This window comes from Mandrillus leucophaeus, unplaced genomic scaffold, assembly GCF_000951045.1.
Source record: "Mandrillus leucophaeus isolate KB7577 unplaced genomic scaffold, Mleu.le_1.0 Scaffold324, whole genome shotgun sequence".
Lineage (NCBI taxonomy): Eukaryota > Metazoa > Chordata > Mammalia > Primates > Cercopithecidae > Mandrillus > Mandrillus leucophaeus.
In genome coordinates, this window is record NW_012103410.1 from 669,440 (window position 1) to 686,671 (window position 17,232).

The window sequence follows — 17,232 nt, forward strand, 5'->3', positions numbered from 1 at the left end:
GCTAGTTTTTTGTATTTTTTAGTAGAGACGGGGTTTCACCGTGTTAGCCAGGATGGTCTCGATCTCCTGACCTCGTGATCCGCCCGACTCGGCCTCCCAAAGTGCTGGGATTACAGGCTTGAGCCACCGCGCCCGGCCTCAGGTCTTCCTGTTTTATTCTTTTATTCCTTCCACTATTTCTATACCTAAAGATTTTTTTTTCTTTTTTTTTTTCTTTTGAGATGGAGGGCATCAGGAAGTCTTAGGTTTTCCTGAATAATCCTTTATGGACCTATCATTGAATTTATCTGACTATTTTTTTTTTTTTTTAAGATGGAGTCTTCTTCTGTCACCCAGGCTGGAGTGCAGTGGCATGATCTCAGCTCACTGCAACCTCCACCTCCCTGGCTCAAGGGATTCCCCTGCCTCAGTCTCCCGAGTAGCTGGGATTACAGGCGCACATCACTATGCCTGGCTAATTTTTTTGTATTTTTAATAGAGACGGCATTTCACCATGTTGGCCAGACTGGTCTCGAACTCCTGACCTTAGGCAATCCGCCCTCCTCGGCCTCCCAAAATGCTGAGATTACAGGCATGAGCCACCATGCCTGGCCTATCTAACTCTTCTTAAATTAACTTGTATTATGCCCACCTGTGATGTTACATATATTGGCTTTCGTCCTAGTTACTAGTTCATAACTTCTATAGCTCTTGCTATAGTCTTTTGTTACCCTGTTGGGTGTGTTAGGGCTCTGGAAACAGAATATCTCTCCTGCCCTAAAGCAGGACTCTAATCTCCCTCCACCTTTCTGATTGTGGGTCTTAAAGACACTCCCCTGAGAGATCCCACCGACACCCTATGTGAAGAAATGCTGACATCATGAAGCTCATACAAACCCAAGAAGAGTGGGTTCGGACTGCTTCCGGATAGCTGAACACGTGGAGGTTCTTGGAGGGTAGCATGGTCAGGGAGGGCACGGAAGCTCTGCACCCCTTCCCACATAGCTCACTCTACTGTCCCCTCATCTGCATTCTTTATAATATCTTTTATAATAAATCTGTAAACATAAGCAACTGTTTCCCTGAGTTCTGTGAACCACTTCAGCAAATTAAACCCAAAGAGGAGGTCGTGAGAACCCCAACTTGAAGCCAGTTGCTCAGAAGTTCTGGAGGCCTACTTTTGCAACTGGAGTCTGGGGTTTTTGTGGGAGAGGTCAGTCTTAGAGACCAAGTTCCCAACCTGTGGGATCTGACACTGTCTCCAGGTAGATAGTGTCAGAACTGAATTGGACACCCAGCTGGTGTCCGCTGCTTGGAAGAACCCCCACACATTTGGTCACAGAAGTCTTCTGTGTTGATGATTGTTGTGGCTTCAGATTAGAGGAAAAACACAGTTTGAAAGAGGTTTTTTTGAATTATCATTTTACCTATTAATTGTAGTACTCATTATATATATTCATATTTTAATACATATATATTTTGGTTTTGTGGCTGATGTATTAATTTTATTCTTTTCATTTTTTATTTTGCAGTCATTTGAAAATTAGTTTCATACCAACTGAGGTGTCCTTTCTGGTGTGTGCTATTTCCCTGCTCCCTTCTCCTCACTTGGACGAAGTGGGGATATCCCGAATTGAAGCCGTTTTACCACAGTGTGACCTAAATAACCTGAGTAGTTTTGCTACATCTGTTTTAAGATGGATTCAGTATGATCACATGTATTTGGATAGTATTACTGGGAAACAACTGAAACTACTTCAAAAATTAGATCACTATGGTCGTCAGAGACTACAACACAGCAACAATTTGGATCTGTTATGGGAGGAACTTAAATCTGTCAGAGGAAACACGTTTCCTGAGTCACTTCTTGAAGAAACGATTGCTACTTTACAGCATTTCGTGGATGAAATTAATTACATAAATGTTGTGGAGATTGCATCTTTTATTTCTAATACTGATTACCTCAGTACTTTGCTACTTGATAGGATAGCCTCAGTGGCTGTTCAGCAGATTGAAAAGGTGAAATTTAAATGTTACACATTAATTTTATAGAGTTGTCAACTTCTGCAAGCATAATTTTTATCATAGGCATTTTGAGAACTTGGATTGGAATCTGAGGCTTAAAAATTAAATAAATTCTGGGTCAGATATGGTAGCTCAAGCCTGTAATTGCAGTGGTTGGGAGGCTGAGATGAGAGGATTGGTTGAGCCCAGGAATTATGGCTTAGTGAGCTGTGATTGCACCACTGCACACCACCCTGGGTGACAGAGTGAGACCCTGTCTGTTAAAAAAAACAGAGAAAACTCTGGTTTCTGTTTCAGCGATTTGTTGTTCCTGTCCTTGAAGTCATTTTCTTCTTCCAGCATTGCAGATTTGGAAAGAATCAGCAATCATTCTTTGGTTCATTACAGTATTAAGATTAGGAATCAATTATTTGAGGAAACTCATATTGGGACAGCAGAGTATGAATGATTTTTGGTTTTACTTTTTCTTATTTCTATAATCATGTGTTATCATTTTTACCATTTAAAAGCAGTTATATTCAAAAGTATGAGATAAGCTTAAAAACTGAGAAAATTGTAAGGTATCCATTGGCAACAGTATTCTTAAATTGTCATTGCATCTTCTTGCAGATTTATTTCTGGGACTTACTTGTAAAATGCCACTTTATGGATTATATGAGAAGCAGCTCACTTATAAAATCACTATCATAAATATATCAGAGTAAGGCCTTTATTTAAAAGACAGTGTTTCTCACAACCGAAAATAAAAAGTTAACTTGCTTAGTATAATGCCTGGAAGTCATTAAGTATTGGATGAATGAGTGAAAAATGAAATAAAAAAGCAAATGAAAGAAAAATGAATGCTAATGATTGTAATTTAAGAAACTTCTCTACATTATGATTATTCTATAAAATGTACTGATTATCATGGAAATTGCTGATACTGTTTCCTATTCAATTTAGTGACTAATGAATTCTGAAACCGAATTTATTTATTTATTTTAAATTTAAATAAAGACAGGGTCTTACTATGTTGCTCTGACTAATCTCAAACTCCTGGCCTCAAGCAGTCCTCCCACCTCAGCCATCCAAAGTGTTGAGATGACAGGCATGAGCCACCACTCCCAGCCAGAATAGAATTTTACACCTAACAAAATAAATTTGTAGATTGTCTGATTTACTTCTTTTTTGTTACATTAACACTTTTGGAGTTATTAATTGTGGGTGGGGTTAAATAAATTATAGCAGGATGGAAAAATTAATAAGCAGAGTGATACATTTATTATTTAACTGTAGTGATGATAGGAAAAGATTTCTCCTAAAAAATAATTAGGTTAAAATTTTGTCTTATTTTCCTAAAGTTTAAACTATAAATTTTTTGTTCTTTTTATACAGATCCATCCTTTTACAATCCTTGCTATTATTCTTCCATTCAGCACTTTGAACTATGATCCACCTCAAAGGGATGAATTTTTTGGAACTTGCGTGCAACATCTTAATTCTTATTTAGGTAGGTATATTGTTTGGTAATACACTGAGTGAATAAGTCAGAGGTTACCTGTTGCTGCTGAGCTAGGAGATGTCCCTCATTTAAAGGGCAACCATAATTGCCATGAATTCTCTACTTAAAAAAAGGTTTTTTGTTTGTTTGTTTGTTTTTGAGACAGAGTCTTGCTCTGTCACCCAGGCTGGAGTGCAGTGGCACAATCTTGCCTCACTGCAACCTGTCTCCTGGGTTCAAGTGATTCTCCTGCCTCAGTCACCCCAGTAGCTTGGACTATAAGCATGCGCCACCACACCTGGCTAATTTTTTGCATTTTTAGTACAGACAGGGTTTCACCATATTGGCCAGGGTGGCCTGGAACTCCTGACCTCAGGTGATCCACCTGCCAAGGCCTCCCAAAATGTTGGGATTACAGGTGTGAGCCACTGCTCCTGGCCCTAAAAAAACTTTGTATCCATTTTAATTAAGAAAAATGTCAAACTTGTATAAATAATTAAACAAAGAACACATACATACTCACTGTATAGATTCAATAATGTTAACATTTTATTGTATTTGCTTATCTGTTTGTTTCTCTGACTCTTTTATTTTTTTCTGAGCTATTTCAAAGTTGTAGGCATTGTGACCCTCCACCCCTAATTACTTTAGCATACATCTCCTAAGAATAATGACATTCTTCTATACCACCGCAATACTGTTGACACAGTAAGAAACTTAATCATAATTCCCTAATAACTAATACACAGTTCATGTTTCAGTCTCCCTAAGTGTTCCCAAAATACATTTTAGAGTAGTTGTTTTGGACCCAGTATTCAATCATTGTGTTTGGTTGTTATCTCTTCAGTCTCTTATAGTCTATAATTTTGTTTCCCTTTTTTCTTTTCTTGGCATTGACTTGGTTTTTTGTTTTTTTCTTAATTTTTTGCTATCCAGGTTTTCAAATATACAGAAAAATTGAACAATATAACAAACATCTGTATAATAAGCTGTAGACCCACAATTGTGATTGAATATTAACATTTGCCACATTTGCTCTGTGTATATGCACAAGTGTGTATGTGTATGATGAACCTTCCAGTTGTCAGCTCTATGTACTTCGGGTTATAAGGACATTCTCCTATGTAACTACAATACTGGTATCATTACTATTACTAAAGAAAATGAACAAGTACCATCTACTACCTAGTCTGTAATCAAATTTTCCCAATAGTCACCAAATTATCTTGTATAACTTTTTTCTTTTTTTTTTTTTTTTGACGAAGTCTTGCTCTGTCGCCCGGGCTGGAGTGCAGTGGCCAGATCTCAGCTCACTGCAAGCTCCGCCTCCCGGGTTCAGGCCATTCTCCTGCCTCAGCCTCCCGAGTAGCTGGGATTACAGGCATGCTCCACCACACCTGGCGAATTTTGTATTTTTAGTAGAGACGGGGTTTCTCCATGTTGGTCAGGCTGGCCTGGAACTCCCGACTTCAGGTGATCCACCCACCTCAGCCTCCCAAAGTGCTGGGATTACAGACGTGAGCCACAGTGCCTGACTATAACTATTTTTTTTTAAACAACCAATATTGAGTAGTTATGTATTTTCCTCCATCTTTTTTGCTTGATATTTATTTTTATAAAATGACTGGCCATTTATTATAAATTGTGCCACATTCTGGATTTGTCTGATTGTTTTCCTTTAACTTGCTTCCCCATCTCCTGCATTTGTAGTAAACTAGAAGTTAGGTATAGATGCTTGGTTAGGTTCAGATTAAACATTTACAGCAAAAATAACTTGTATGTGGTGCTGTGTACCTTATATTTAGATCACATCTGGAGGCACATAATGTCTGATTGTTTCTGTCTATTTAGATTTTCTTTTTTTTGAGACGGAGTCTTGCCAGATTGTTTTTTAAAAGTAAAAAAAATGTTTCTTAAGAATCTTAATAGATGTTTGTCAACTGTTTGAAGGTTTGCTGCTCTTATGCTAATTATTTTGCATCTCTTAAAAAGGTCTTTAAAGAAATTATCTTTTAAATTTAGAGATGGGGTCTTGCTACATTGCCCAGGCTGATATCAAACTCCTGGGCTCAAGTAGTCCTCCCACTTTGGCCTCCCAAGTACTGGGATTACAGGCATGAGCCACCACACCCGGCCAGAAAAGTCTTTTGATAATATTTCAGTACTAGAAAAAAGTAGAATAGAAATAGTCCTTCCTGCTGTTAGCCTTAGCAGAAGCAATATGTGAGGATAGCAGAGACAGGAAATTACTTTTTCTTTTTCCTTTTCATTTTTATTTTGGGTCTGAGTTGTGTTTGGAACAGTTTGACCTTCAAGGAGTAGAGCTTTATGAGACTTTTCTTCTCAGACTCACACTATGTACTTGTCAGTATGATACAGAAGTTTTAGAGGAGAAATGCTCAGTAGCCATTCCTTTTCACTCAACACTTTCCATGTACTTACTGTCAGGTATTCTTCTAGGCACTGGAGATACAGGAGAGAGTAAAAACAGATAAACTACCATCATGGAGTTTACTTTCTGGTAGGGGGAGATTGACGTAAACAATAAACAAGCCTCTAAGGTCAGATGGTGGTAAGTACCTTCAAGAACATTAGAGCAGGGTAAGTGTATAGGCTGGAGCATCATGCTAAGTGTGAGATGGAGTAAACTTTGGATAAGGGATTCAGGGACTGCCTCTCTGAGGAGATGTCATTTAACCGTGGATTAAATGAAGTGAGGGAGTGATCCATGTCAGTAGATAGGGAAGAGAGTCCCAGGATGAAAGAAAGGGAAGTGGAAAGGGCCCTCAGGTGAGAGCATGTTTGGTTTTTTCCAGTAACAGTGAATTCAATGTGGCAGGAGTGGATGAGAGAGACCAAGCTGGTAGGAGATAAGGTTGGAGAGACAGCCAGAGACTGGTTTCCTCAGATCTTTTTGCTCTGCCTGGAGAGTAAAAATTACCCAGTTATCTACCAAGCAACAGATACTGAGAGCTTCCATATCCAGCATAACATGTTAGGCTCTACACTAGGGATTTATATAGACCTTTAGACCTCTGGTGAAGGTGGTGTGAAACAAGTATGAATATATTAATTGTGTCTGCATCATGCTAATGGACTGTGCTACATTTTTGTGGGATCTGTGGGCCAGATAGCATCTAACCATGTCTGATACTACTGTGTTACAGCCTACAACATGAGGCTGGGATATGCATATGTATATGTATATGTATATGTATATGTATATATGAATGTGTTTCATGTGTGGTGTACATTTATACCCCTTTTTAGTAACACAACTATATGTAGAAAGATGAGCCTTTAAATTGAGAGAGTATATTCTCCTGGTTGTTTAGTCATGTGTCAACAACCAGAAGGAAATAAAAGTACATCTCTTCTCATATTCTCCAAATAGTCTTAGAAATTAGAAATTTTTGTTGCTAAAGAGTATAAGGGAAGAAAGATTGAGAAGTATAGCTTTGAGTTTTAAAAACTTAATCAGAGAAAGTTTTAAAAATTCCTAGGGAACTTTATAAGTAAAATTTTAAATAGCTAATAGAGGAATACTTTTCATTGTTTCGGGTAATGACAAATTTTGACAGATTAGTTTTGCTGGTGGAGATCATCACTGTTATGACCTGGTCTTGCTTTATTAAATAAACTCAGTAAAAAATTGAAAAGGAAAGATTTAATATTGTCTATTCTGTCCTTAGTAAGAATATTGATACCAATCAGGCATTTTAGGTGGCCTTTTCCCTCACGTTAGAAATGTCTCTTGGATGAGGCAAATTAGGTAAATAGTTGAAGCCTTATACTGTGGGACATCTGCCATGCTGCTGGGTGACAACTAAAGGAGGAGGTGCTAGGCAAGACCTAAGCCTAAAACATGTGTACACTCTGCTTGGAGATCTGAGATCCCCAGAGAGCAGCATGGTATAATAATCCAGGCTCCAGAGCTGGACATTCTGGGTTAAATCCTACTCTCCGCTTGCCAACTCTGTGATCTTGGGCAAGTCATTTAACCTCTCTGTGTTTCCTAATGCTTCTTTATAAAGCAGAGATAATTGTTTCTACTGATATAAGATATAAATGAGTTGGTATATCTAAAGTGTTTAGAATGGTACGTAACATATTCTGAACACTATTGTATTATTATCACCAATACGGGGATCACTTCTTTTTACATGCGGCACTGTCCTTTTGTTTTGGATTCTTTTTCCAAGGCTATTTTTAAAACTTCTTACTAAAGTGTAATAACAAATGTTCATATAACTTTAGTATAATAGTATGAGTTTATTCAAATTGAATCACCCAGGGAATCAGTACTGAGGTTAAGACACAGAGTATTATCACAGTACCCTTCTCCTCTTGTCCCCTTTTCCTACTTGGACCCCACCCAAAGGTAACCACTTAACCATTATCCTGTCTTGTAACAGTATAGATTAATTTTGTCAAAGCTGTGTATCATTTTCTTTTTAAAACCTAGCTTTGCCTGAATAAATTATAAATTTATATATAAGTGAGGCAGCTATACCTTTAAAAAAATCTTAATTTTCTTTTAGGTATATTGGATCCTCTTATGTTAGTGTATCTTGGTTTCTCTTTGGCCACACTTCAATATTTTCCAGAAGATCTGCTAAAGTCAATTTTTAACATCGAATTCTTATCTAGATTGGATTCTCAACTTGAAAGTATGTATCTACGTTTTAATTTATTTGTCTGTTGTACTTTATATCCAAATCTCGGGTCTACCTATACTGAAGAATTTTAATGTTAATAACTTTTTTCTGTTTCTAATAGTATTCATGCTTATTGTAGAAATTTGGAAAACACAGGAATAAAATAGAAAATAAAAAATTACCCATCTTACTAACAAGTAAAACTACCACTTTTAATGTTTTGGAGTATTTCTTTTCTGTCTTTCTCCTTCTCTTGTGTGAATGTTTATATATTTGTGTTTTTTTGTTTTGTTTTGAGACAGGGTCTCACTCTGTTGCCCAGGCTGGAGTGCAGTGGTGCAGTTATAGCTCACTGAAGCCTTGGACTCCAGGATCAAGTGATCCTCCCACCTCAGCCTTCCGAGTAGCTGGGACCACAGGCGTGTGTCACCATGCCCAGCTAATTTTTTTTTTTTAATAGCTGGGATCTCACTGTATTGCCCAGGCTGGTGTCAAACTCTTGAGCTCAAGTGATTCTCCCTCCTTGGCCTCCCAGATGTGTGAACCCCCACACCCAGCCTGTATTTAATTTTAATTTGTTAAATTTTTTATTTTTATATTTTGAGACAGAGTTTTGCTATGTTGCCCAGGCTGGTCTCTAGCTCCTGGCCTCAAGCAATCCTCTTGCCTCGGCCTCCCAAAGTGTTGGGATTACAGGCATGAGCCACTGTACCCAGCCTCTGTATTCTTACTTTCTTTTTCTTTTCTTTTTTTTTTTGAGATGGAGTCTTACTCTGTTTCTCAGGCTGGAGTGCAGTGGCTCAAACTTAGCTCACGGCAACCTCTGCCTTCCCATTTCAAGTGATTGATTCTCCTGCTTCAGCCTCTCGAGTAGCTGGGATTATAAGTAGGTGCCACCATGCCCGGCTAATTTTTCTATTTGTAGTAGAGACGAGGTTTCACCATGTTGGCCAGGTTGGTGTTGAACTCCTGACCTCAAGTGATCTGTCCACCTTGGCCTCACAAAGTGGTAGGATTACAGGTATGAGCCCCCATGCCTGGCCCCTATATGAATTTTAAAACAAAATTTGGATTACTTATATGTTCACTTTTGTATGCTGCTTTTTTCCATCTAACTATATTTTGAGCAATTTTCCATGTTATTAAATATTTTTATGTCTTTTTTTATTGGCTACATAATGTCCCATTATATGGATATAATAAAATTTGTCATCTTATAGATTGCTTCTAATTCCTCATCATTGTAAGTAATGAATTGTTATACATGAATCATTGTTTCCTTAGGATAAAATCCTAAGTATGGAATATTAGGTGAATGAAAATTCTTGGGAGTATTTTTTTTTTTTTTTTTGAGACGGAGTTTTGCGCTTGTTGCCCAGGCTGGAGTGCAATGGCATGATCTTGGCTACCCGAAACCCCCACCTTCTGGATTCAAGCAATTCTCCTGCCTTGGCCTCCCGAGTAGCTGGGATTACAGGCAGGCGCCACCATGCCTGGCTAATTTTGTATTTTTAATAGAGATGGGGTTTCTCCATGTTGGTCAGGCTGGTCTTGAACTCCTGACCTCAGGTGATTCACCCACCTCAGCCTCTCAAAGTGTTGGGATTACAGGCATGAGCCACCGCGCCCTGCCAGGAGTATTTTTTAAATGTACTTTTAACATTCATGATTAATGAGAACAGTGTAGGAGTTGGTCCTAATCATGTCACTGAATGTAATCATTTAAAAATATAAAGCATACATTTGTAAATTAGAAATGTAAACAGTTCTAAATACTGTTAGAATAAAAGCATCTAGTAATAGTGGGGATAAATGAATGTGAAAAAAAATGGGTTGTCTTTCCTAGGTTTCAGCTCTCAAAATTCATTAGTATTTTATTAATTTCAGTTTTATCTTCATCTCTAAGTGCAAGAGTCCAGTTTCATCTTATGGAGTTAAATAGATCAATCTGCTTGGAATGCCCTGAGTTTCAGATTCCATGGTTTCATGATCGCTTCTGTCAACAATATAATAAAGGTTTGAGTTTTCTTTTAGTCAGATAGCAAAGTTTAATTCTAAAGTAAATTATTGTGTAGTACATTGTTAATCTTGTTATACTGAAACATGACACGAGCCTTCCCAAGAGTGCCATGACCTGTTTAATATTTTATATGTGATATTGTAGATGGAACTTTATAAGAATTTCTTAATATTTGGGACATAACCCTCTTTCAGTTGAGAGCAAAGAACTTTTATTGAATTTAGTGTCATTACATAAGATATTACATTGAAGCTCTTATTGGAAATATTAATCTTTATTTTTCAATTTGTAGAATTGGAATGATTTTCATTAAAAAACTGATTAAGGCCGGGTGCGGTGGCTCACGCCTGTAATCCCAGCACTTTGGGAGGCTGAAAGGCTGGCAGATCACCTGAGGTCAGGAGTTTGAGACTAGCCTGACCAACAACATGGAGAAACCCCGTCTCTACTAAAAATACAAAATTAGCCGGGTGTGGGGGTGCACACTTGTAATCCCAGCTACTCAGGAGGCTGAGGCAGGAGAATTGCTTGAACTGGGGAGACGGAGGTTGCAGTAAGCTGAGATCGTGCCATTGCATTCCACCCTGGGCAACAAGTGTGAAAACTCCATCTCAAAAAAAAAAAAAAAAAAAAAGATTAAGTAGACTAATTCTTTATATTTTATAAAGGTATTGGCGTCATGAATGGAGCACAACAGCAGATTTATAAAATGTTAGCAGAGGTACTAGGAGGAATCAATTGTGTAAAAGCCTCGGTTCTTACGCCTTATTACCACACAGTAGGTAAGTTATTGGTAGGTTATTAGTTACTTTCAGAAAATCAAACTAATATGAATAGAATCATCGGTTGGAATTTTTAAAAGTTTTTTGATTTTTTTTCAAGTTATTATTATTAAAATTTCCAAACAGGTAGAAAGAACAATAGAATAAATCCTCAAGTTTGCATGGCTCAGTGTTGATAACCAGGAGCATTTTCTGTTCTTTAGAAAATAAAATAAAATTAAGGTCAGTCCTCCACCAATTCTAAGTAAAACCCAGATTCAGATTCACTGAATGTTTCTGTATCTTCAAAAGATTCTGTCCTCTCCATTCGGTGTGTGAAAATAAGGGAAATGACTCTTTAATCTCTATTTCATTGTTTTAAGTTCATCTGAAAAACTAAGTTGGAATATCAGCCTGGATGAAGATTTCCAAAGATACTGTGCTTGATGTTAACCTGATTAATCTTGTTTCTCAACTGTTCTAGTTGTGAAATGCATTCTAATTGAATTGTGGATTACATAAAGCTAGTGGACTAGCTTATGTTGATGGCAATATAAAATTTTCAAAGATATTGCTATATTCAAATGGTGATCTTAAATGAAAAAGATAAAATTTTAAGATAATTAACATAAACTTTCTAAATTTAGGTTTAGAAAACCTCTGCATATATACAGCATATTTAAAAGGATTATAAACTTGGTATAAACTAACAGCATAAATGGTAGCCAAAAATCAAATACTATTTAAACTATATTGTTAATAATAACAACAAAGTTGGTAATCCCATTGTATTCTATTTTTCAGACATCTTAATATTGTATTTTTTTTTTTTTGCATGTTGTGCTTTTTAAGAGACAGTGACATGTAGGGTCTAGAAACAAAGGAGGACAGATAGTGAAGGATCTTGTCTAATCATGTCTTAGAACTAGAGAAGACTAGGATTGCATGGATTTCAATCCTTGAGCAAGTTCTTCCGAACCTTGTTAGCTTCTTCATCAGTGAAATGGGGATAATAATGCCTACTTGATAGGATTAACTGAGATATTGCATGTGAAGCATTTAACACTATCCTTGGAACATAGTAAGTGCTCAATACATTTATTTTTATTTTAATTTTTTTATAGAGACAGGGTCTCACTATGTTGCCCAAGCTGGTCTCAAACTCCTGGGCTCAAGCGATTCTCCTGCCTCAGCTCAGCCTCCCAGAGTGTTGGGATTACAGGTGTGAGCCACTGTGCCCAGCCCAATATATCTTACTTGGGGCGGGGGAAAAAAAAAGGATGTTTAGTCTGAAAAATAGAAGTCTTATGGGGACCATAATCTTCTAAAATGTTTGAAGGATTGTTAAGTAGAGAACTAGGTATCTCTATCTTAAAGATGAACAAAATGGTAAAAATGAAAGAAAGCAGATTTAACTTGGTATAAGGAGAATTATTGGCTGCTTTCTGAAGAAGTAATGTTGAGGCAGAGGCTGAATATTCAGATGATAGATGTGTGTGATTTTTATACTGGGCAGGAAGGTGAACTAGATAATCATTAATACTCTCATCTTGTGTTACAAAACACAAGTTTCCTTTGATTTTATATTAATCAGGATTGAGTTGGGTATGAGTGACAAAAATCCATAAATTGGCTGGGCACAGTGGCTCATGCTCATACACATAGTCTCAGCACTTTGGGAGGCTGAGGTGGAAGGATGGCTTGAGCTCAGGAGTTTGAGACCAGCCTGGGCAATATAGTGAAACCCTATCTCTAAATAAATAAATACATACATAAATAAAATAACAGGCATGGTGGTATGCCCCTCTAGTCCCATTGCTCAGGAGTTTGAGACCAGCCTGGGCAATACAGTGAGACCCTGTCTCTAAATAAATAAATAAATAATTAGCAGGCATGGTGGCATGCCCTTGTAGTCCCATTAGGAGGCTGAGGTGGGAGGATCTCTTGAACCCAGGAATTGGAGTCTACAGTGAGTTACAGTCACTCTACTGCACTCTAGCCTGAGTGACAGAGCAAGACTGTGTCTCTAAAACAAAAACAAAACAAAAGAAGAAACAAACATTGAAGCTGGGCATGGTAGTGCAAGCCTGTAATCCTAGCTACTTTGAGAGACAGAGGTAGGAGGATCACTTGAGCCCAGAAGTTTGATTCCAGCCTGGGCAATATAGTGAGACACCATCTCTTTTTAAAATTGTTCTTGTTTTCTTCAGAACAATATGAACATAACCCCATCTCTTAAAAAAATTACACAAGACATGCTTAGCATAGAAAAACTAGAAAAGGAAGATAACAAAAAAGAAAAATTACCCATGATATAGCCACTGTTTGCTTTTGGTGTCTATTTTCCTAACTTAGAAAAAGACAAAAATGGTTTTCTTCTGTAGTGTTTGTGTTTTAGTCCTTTTCTGCTGTTACAACAAAATACTTGAGACTGGTTAATTTATAAACAACAGAAATTCTGGAGGCTAGGAATTCCAAGCTCGAGATACCAACAGGTTTGGTATCTAGTAAGGACCTGGCCTCTGCTTCCAAGATGGTTCTTTCAATGCTGTGTCCTCCCATGGCAGAAGGGACAGGAAGGCAAAGGATGCTTATTTATAGCGTCACTAATCTCATTAACGAGGGCTCTGCCCTCATGACTTAATCATCTCCTAAAGGTGCTACCTCTTTTTTTTTTTGAAAAAGGCTCTTGTTCTGTCACCCAGGTTGGAGGGCAGTGCAGGAGTGCAGTGGCATGATCATAGTGCATTGCATCCTCTGCTTCCAGAGCTCAAGTGATTCTCCCACCTCAGCCTCCTGAGTAGCTGGGTCTACAGGCACACACCATGACACCAGGCTAATTTTTGTGTTTTTTTGTGGAGATGGGGTTTCACCATGTTGCACAGGCTGGTCTTAAACTCCTGAGCTCAAGCAATCCTCCTGCCTCTGCCACCCAAAATGCTAGGGTAACAGGTGTGAGATACCATGCCTGGCCTAAGGTCCACTATTATTTTTAACACATTGATGATTATGTTTCAATATATGAATTTTGGGGGACACATTCAGTTCATAGCAGTTTATAACTTTATATGTTGTGAATATTTTTCTATGCCAACAGATATGCTTATACAACATCTTTTTTAGTTACTACATATTTTGTTGAGTATGCTATTATTTAATCGATCTGTAAGATTTTTTTTGCTGGTATGTCCATCTGTCAAACAATGCTGCAATTTCAAATAACAATTATAGATATATCTTTATATATTGCTTATTATGTGTTAGACACTGTTTTAAGTACTTTATAAGTACTTGTGTGTGTGTATGCGTATAGTAAAATTATATCCCTATGAAGTATGTAAATTATTTACAGATGAGGAGACTGAAACCCACAAACATTATTGATTGCCCAAGGTTATATACCTGGCAAATGACAGAGCCAGGATTTGAGCTTGGCATTCTGGCTCTAGAATTCATTCTCTTAATGAGAAAGCTATATATTTCATGTTTCATAATTAACTTAAAGATGGTTCAGTGCCTTAGTTTTTCACCAGAGTTCCATCTGATTCTTTTCAAATCACAGACATCATTTCAGGATGTATATCTAAAAGAAAAGAATGACTTTAAAAACAACAATATCATCTTTATCATCCTATAACCATTAATAATAATTTAATATTTTTAAAGAAATGTAGAGCAGTATGTGAAATTTAACATAAGTAGAGAGATATGGGAAATTTTAGGTAAAATTTAACATTTTATGTAAATGTTAGATTTGGCATACTATAATGAACTCAGTGATCAAGGATTGAAGGTAGTAGAATTATGGGAAATTTAACATAAGTAGAGAGATATGAGAAATTTTAGATAAAATTTAACATTTTATCAAAATGTTAGATTTGGTGTACTATAATGAACCCAATGATGAAGGACTGAAGATAGTGGAATCTATTCCTCATACGTCTCATGTACTCTACCCGTATACCTTTGCTTTTCCTGTTTTAAGTGTCTTTTATGTTTATTTTACAGTTTATTTGTTCAAATTGGGATCTTAACATTCCACTCGGTTGGTTTGCAGTTTTTAGTTTAACCTTTCCTTTCCTACTTCTCCTTTTTTTAACTTAAAATTTAATTGAGAATAAGTTTTTTTTTTTTCCACATTTCGAACTTAGAATTCTAATTGCAACTCTGTGATAACATTTAATATGTCATCTAACAGTTTTTAATGTTTTTACTATAAACCTGGGTTTGCTGTAAACCATTAGTGATATCTAGAGACTTGATTAGATTTTAGGATTTTTTTTAGGTTTTTCTTTTTGGCCAAAAACTTCGTAAGTGGCTTGTACTTCTTATTTCTTCCTATCAGGAGGCACACAAGGCTGGTTTCTTTTTCTTTTTCTTTCTTTTCTTTTTTTTGGGCGGGGACAGAGTCTGGCTCTGTTGCCCAGGCTGAGGTGCAGTGGCACAAGCATGGCTCACTGCAGCCTTGACATCCTAGGTTCAAGGGATCCTCCCACCTCAGCCTCCTTGGCCTGACTAGCTGCCACTACACTTGGCTTATTTTTTAAATTTTTTGTAGAGACTGGGTTTTGCCATGTTACCCAGGCTGGTCTGGAACTCCTGAGCTCAAGCACACTGCCTGCCTCGGCCTCCCAAAATGCTGGGATTACAGGTGTGAGCCACTGTGCCTGGCCTGGTTGTCTTTTATGTATTAAGACTCATTAGTGGGTTTGTATGTTATCAGCTGATTCATTCAACAGAAAGTTCCCCTGTCAGCTTTTCACCTGCTGATTTTAGCAGTTGTTAATGATCACTCATTGCCTAAATCCATCATTCAGAGGGGTGGTAAAGCAGCGATATTCTACATCTATCATGCCTTCCACATTTATTAGCTGGAATTTGTCTAAAAAGGACTTTCCCATGTCAACTCTTTAGTTACCCTTATGTACAGTTCATGTAGGAAAGAGGATAAATGCTTGAATCTTTTTCTTTATTAATTTTCAGATGAGTTGGTTTAGCTTCCTCCAAATGTAACCAAGAGCTTTAAAGAGATTAAAACTCTTTAATGTGATTTGGCCTAGCCCAGTGCTAAATGTATCCTGGTACTTAATATTGTTTTGTAATTCTTCTGGTTGATTTTTTATTGATTGATTTCCAAAGAGAGGTGCCATTGGACCAGATCTTATAAAAATTACTTGGATGATTTAAGAGGTTCATCATTCTTTTGTGAGTGGGTTTGTGTACAAATATATGCATATATATTTCAAATATATCTTAAAACTTTTATCTGTAAGACTTTACCTAATTCATACTGCCAGTTTCTATGCTTCCTTAAGATTTTGAGTGTATCTTGGATAAAAGAAAAAAACCTCTTCCATATGGAAGCCATAATACAGCATTGGGACAGCTACCAGAAATGCCCTGGGAACCAAATACTGAAATAGTTGGATCAAGGCTGCCACCAGGGGCTGAAAGGTAATTTGTCTCTTAGTTTTAGATTGTATTAATATCTAAATGTTAAATTTGGGGTACTATACTGAAGTCAATGATCAAAGATTGAAAGTAGTGGAATCTGTTCCTTGTATGTCATGCATTCCACCTTTGTAACTTTGCTTTTTCTGTCCCTTCTGCTTTAATGTTCTGCTTTCTTCTGTCCAAAGCCTAGCAATCTCCCTAATTAAAGTACTAAAAGAATTGTCCTCAACTAGAAGTAAAATAGTATCTTCTTTTGTGCTCCCATACCTCTCTACTTTTCTCATAGCACTTAGCCACTTCCTACACTGCATTACAGTAACTTACTATACATCATGTGTTCTCTGTTAGACTATAAGCTGTGTCACTTCATCTTTGTACCCCTCACAGTGGCTTATGTATAGTAGGCATGTGTAAATATATATTGGACAAAAAAAAAATGGATGAAAGCAGACAGATATTTACAATTATTTTGTGTAACTAAATAGGTTTGTCATTAATTACTAATTTCTTAGTAGAAACATAACTGGATATACTCATTTATATTCATTGGCTTTTGTTAGTTTATAAAGATGCAGTCTTGTTTCTGAAAAGCTTGTAATTATTCAGTTTCTTATTTTGATTTTAGAAGTAAATATTTTTTATCTTATGTAGGATTGCTTTGGAATTTTTGGATTCAAAATCATTTTGTAGAAATATCCCTCACATGAAAGGAAAATTTGCTATGAAAAAACGACATTTGGAAATTCTGGGGTATCGTGTAATTCAGGTATGAAATACTCATGTAATTCAGCCTCTAAAAAGCCCAGAGACACTAGCTGTACATGTGCTTCCTTTTAATGTGAAAGTTCCAGAATT

General features: G+C 36.9%; 1 protein-coding gene across 1 annotated transcript in view; it reads left to right on the forward strand.

Moving 5' to 3' along the window:
• Nucleotides 1–17,232, forward strand: part of FASTKD1 (FAST kinase domains 1) — a 61,657-nt gene that overhangs the window by 43,386 nt on the left and 1,039 nt on the right. Inside the window, exons 7-13 of the mRNA XM_011988147.1 lie at nt 1,512–1,998; nt 3,379–3,493; nt 8,026–8,154; nt 10,030–10,158; nt 10,831–10,944; nt 16,239–16,377; nt 17,029–17,143. Of these exons, the coding sequence (XP_011843537.1) occupies nt 1,512–1,998; nt 3,379–3,493; nt 8,026–8,154; nt 10,030–10,158; nt 10,831–10,944; nt 16,239–16,377; nt 17,029–17,143 (1,228 nt within the window). The remainder of the gene's footprint in view (nt 1–1,511; nt 1,999–3,378; nt 3,494–8,025; nt 8,155–10,029; nt 10,159–10,830; nt 10,945–16,238; nt 16,378–17,028; nt 17,144–17,232) is intronic.